The sequence below is a fragment of the Hippoglossus stenolepis genome, chromosome 1 (genome assembly GCF_022539355.2).
Source record: "Hippoglossus stenolepis isolate QCI-W04-F060 chromosome 1, HSTE1.2, whole genome shotgun sequence".
Taxonomy (NCBI): Eukaryota; Metazoa; Chordata; class Actinopteri; order Pleuronectiformes; family Pleuronectidae; genus Hippoglossus; species Hippoglossus stenolepis.
The window spans coordinates 24,894,294-24,898,437 of NC_061483.1; the positions used below are offsets into that span (position 1 = coordinate 24,894,294).

General features: G+C 43.2%; 1 protein-coding gene across 1 annotated transcript; it reads right to left on the minus strand.

Annotated features, from left to right (window-relative positions):
• Positions 1-163: 163 nt before the first annotated feature.
• On the minus strand, positions 164-3,844 carry LOC118106576 (cytochrome P450 1A1). The gene is made up of 7 exons (XM_035155248.2): positions 3,704-3,844; positions 2,426-3,300; positions 2,208-2,334; positions 2,028-2,117; positions 1,765-1,888; positions 1,505-1,591; positions 164-1,231 (listed from the first exon to the last, which is right to left on the minus strand). Exons 2-7 carry the CDS (start codon positions 3,263-3,265, stop codon positions 934-936), a joined length of 1,566 nt encoding a protein of 521 aa, XP_035011139.1. The 5' UTR covers positions 3,266-3,300; positions 3,704-3,844; the 3' UTR covers positions 164-933.
• Between the last annotated feature and the right edge of the window lie 300 nt (positions 3,845-4,144).

Here is a 4,144-nt window from a genome sequence, read left to right on the forward strand (position 1 = left end):
GTGGGTTTGTTGTGATTTGTTTCCCCTCTGAGGTTTAAATCAGTTCATGTGGATCATTGTGACTTGATCCTCTTTGTGGTTTGGTGAGAAGCAGATCAATGACTGTAATGCACGGGGATGTTGTTTTTTTTTTTTAATTAAGCAAAGAATACGAGGAAGATGATAAATTCAAACATTTGTTTTACTTTATTTGTGTGGCTGATTAAAGAATGTTCCATCCTTACATCGTAGACAATCATCAATACATTAGAGATAGAAATACAAAAGTTTATAGCATACTAATATATTCCAAACATCACTGGAACTCTTTTGGTATTCTCATAAATCATGTAGATGCACAGAAAAACACTTTCACCTCAATTATATACAAACACTGGGCACAATAAACAATTATTTTCAAGAAATACGAAAGAACTTGATATACACACACACAATCACATTCTGGGATACAAATATATCTTCAGTGTCTTACGTCGACATTATAATGGAATTAAAAAATTGTAGCTTACAAGTATAAATGGTGTCATAAGGTGATATTTGTTCTCAATAGAAAAAAATATGTTGCAATGATAATGCCTATCCATTAAACCATATACTGTCTGTCCCAAAGTTGAACAAGACAACTTCTGAATTGAAGCAGATTAGTGAACAACACAACAGAAGAACCAAGGATCTCCTTATACTTCACTGAGAAGAATCTGCCTTGTGCAGGAATATCTCTTCGACTTAAATCATAGCAGAGATATGTTCACAAAAACCCAGACACCTCTGACACTCCGCAACAGACACATGTCACTTATATGCTTCAATGCCACACGCTCTGAACATCAAATCTGGAATCAAGCCTATTACATTCAGAGAGAGATTCTTCTTCCACTGACTCTTAATCTGACTGTGACCTGCTGAGTCACATATTGTACATGGTGATGAGCTTCAATGCTCGTTCCTCGCTCGCATTGTGGCTTTCAGGTGGCAGCGTTTGTGCTTCATTGTGAGACCATATTCAGGTGTCATGTCTAGCTTCTCTCCCGGGATCGAGTGGAAGTGCAGCTTCTGAATGATGATCGCCAAGAAGAGGTAGACTTCATTCCGTGCGATGACCTCGCCGATGCAGCGCCGCTTTCCCATGCCGAAAGCCATCACCTTCTCGCCATCCAGCTTGTTGACCTCAGAGCCGTCGGCACTCAGGAAGCGATCTGGGTTGAAGGAAGATGGATCTTTCCACAGCTCTCTGAAAATTGCAGCGGATGAAGAAAAAGACAATTTTAAAAAAGGTGTATGCATTACCCTGAAAGAATGATGAATTAGAGGTTTGTTTTCTTGATTCAGACAATTAGGGAAATTAATGAAGGCTGCTATGTCTCTTCCTTTACGACTACTAATAGGGTGCCCTTGAGCCTTGTAACCTTCCACAGCTTTAGCATCTCACTCTATCTCTGTCTCTCTATCAGCAAAGTTCATCATATTTTAATACGATTTTTTAAATGTAACTTTTAGTACTTACGGATCATGGTTGATCTGCCACTGATTGATGAAGACACATGTGTCTTTGGGAATAAAGTAGCCGTTCAGAGATGTGTCTTTAGCGGTGCTGAAAAAGAAGAACAAAGCGTATGGGTATTGTGTATTTACAAGTTTGAACTGTGTATGTTGTTATACTGGTGAACACCATGTCTTTGTGTCTGTCTTGTGTGGTCCCATGATAGCATGTCATTAACATATCATTTGTGGTAGAGTCAATCATCTAAAAGAGATGAACCTCACCAGTGTGGGATGGTGAAGGGCAGGAACGAAGAGTGTCGAAGGATCTCCAGGATAAAGGCTTCCAGGAAAGGCAAATTGGGTTTATCAGAGAGAAGAGGCATGCGATCCAGACCCACTTTGTCCTCTGAAAAGTAAAAAATCCATTGAATACAATTCAGGATGAGGACAGAGGCTGCAGTCCTATCTCGTAATCATTTGCACCCTTGAATCAAAGCAAGATTGAAAATCCAAGGAAGTATCTTGCCTAAAACAACAGTACTTACCTATTTCTTGATAAAGTCTCTCCTGTATCTCTGGGTACGCCACAAGGTACATCACCGACCATGACAGGGCAGTAGAGATGGTATCGAAACCTAGATAGAGAAACATAACCTCTGTTAGGACTTTTTCATTCATTTTTGCAGAGGTCACTTATGATCACATCATTAGACATATAGGCTTACCAGCTCCAAACAGGTCATTGACAATTCCTACAATCTTCTCGTCGGACATCTGGACATTCGAGTTCTCATCCAGCTTCCTGTCCTCACAGTGATCAATTAGGGAGTCTGTGATGTCTCGGATGTTGTCCTGAAAGAATGGTTGGACAATCTCAATAAAGCTTGAATACACAGTGACTGAAAAAGATATGATTTCGTGAATGTTACACCGAGTGGTGTACCTTGTCGAAAGTGGTGTAGTGCTCGGTGACGATCTTTTGCACGAACTCGGTGAAGCGCTCATTGATGCGCAAAAAGTTCTTCATTGTTGTGCTGGGCAGGTACTGAAGGATAGGGATGAAGTCTGCAGGGTTTCCACTGCCCACCACCCGGCCAAACTCATCACTGAGGTTCACCAAGCTGACCAGCTCCTGATCGTCGTGGTCGTAGCGTCGGCCAAAGCACATTCCGCAGATCACGTTGGCCACAGACACAACAATGTAGCGGAATGGGTCAAAGCTGCCATCGGCCTTCATGACAGTGTTGAGCTGTTTGATGAGATACTCCCCCTCTTTGCAGATGTGTTCCTCCAGAACACAGGAGTATTCTGGAGTTGTCCCCTCCAGGGTGGAGAAGGAGCGGAGGGCACTGTAGGCCAGCTTTCTGCGGGCACGCCAGACGCCGGCCTGGTCCGTGCTGAAGGCCAGACTCTTGCCGGCATTGATGAAGCGGAAGCTGTACAGGTCGGGTCTGCCTGCAAACTCGTCCCCTTGCTTGATGAGCGCCTGTCGAACAGTTTCGCTGCCGCTCAGCACAACCACAGGACGCATGCCGATCTGGATCTGGAAGACATGGCCGTATCGCTTGCTCATAGCAGTGAGGCTCAGGTAAGGTTTGCTGCCCACCTCCAGCACATTGCCAATGATAGGCAGGGGCTTCGGCCCAGGAAGCCGACGGAGCCCTTCAGGAATCTCAGTGTGGAAAAACTTAAGAATCAGGTAGACCAGACACACCGTTGTCATGGCCACCAAACTCTCGGATACAGACACAGATCCAATGAATGGCAGTATCATTAGCACCATAATGACGACTCTTTTTTTTCTGGCTTCAACACAATCTGGAAATTAAAAAGGTGGGGCATTAGAGTAGTGAAGGCAGGGAGGAGAAAAAGGTGTTGTGCAACATGTTGACTATATGCACCGTGAAGTTTAAAGTTACTAGAGACTCTGTCACAAACCATTTGCTTGTTATTAACCTGACTCTATGAGCTTACATGCAACACTTCTCTAAAGGTGATGGTCCATGCAAAGTGACTAAGTTTATGAACATGGCACAATGAGTCACACAGAACCAATGAATAAAAAAACATTTAAAAATAACGAGCAAATTCAAAGCTGCAACTGCAAAGACCAAACTGCTATTCAGACACCTTTCTCTTGCAGAACTTATCTCAGCACTTTTGCTCCTTTCTCTGACATTATGACTCAGTCTGTCTGAATTTCTGCGCATATTGAGCTTACCTCGGTGAAACGGTGAGAGAGGAACGATGTGACGTGGTCCCCAAAAAAGGGCTTTGCAGAAAAATATAAATAGTTCAGTTGAGTTATTGTCCGAGCATACTCTCTTAATGTTTCAAAACAGAGAATGGGCTCTGGCTTTATAGTGCGCTCCACAGCTTCATTGGCTGCTGCACATGACGTAATCTCTCTCGTTCTTTCTGTCTCTCTCTCCCTCTGTTGTCATGAATGAAGTTTAGTGCAGGGGAAAAGTGGAGGTGTGTGTGTGCGTGAGTGTGTGTGTCTGTGTGGCGTGTGTGTGCGTGCGTAAGTGAGTACTGGAAAAGTTTGAAACTACATTCTCACGCACAATTTGTACATTTCACAGTTGTTAAGGCAAAGTTTGAAACCATCAGGACTCAATAGCTCTTCGGTGTATATGTGTCATTTTTATGGACAGATAAG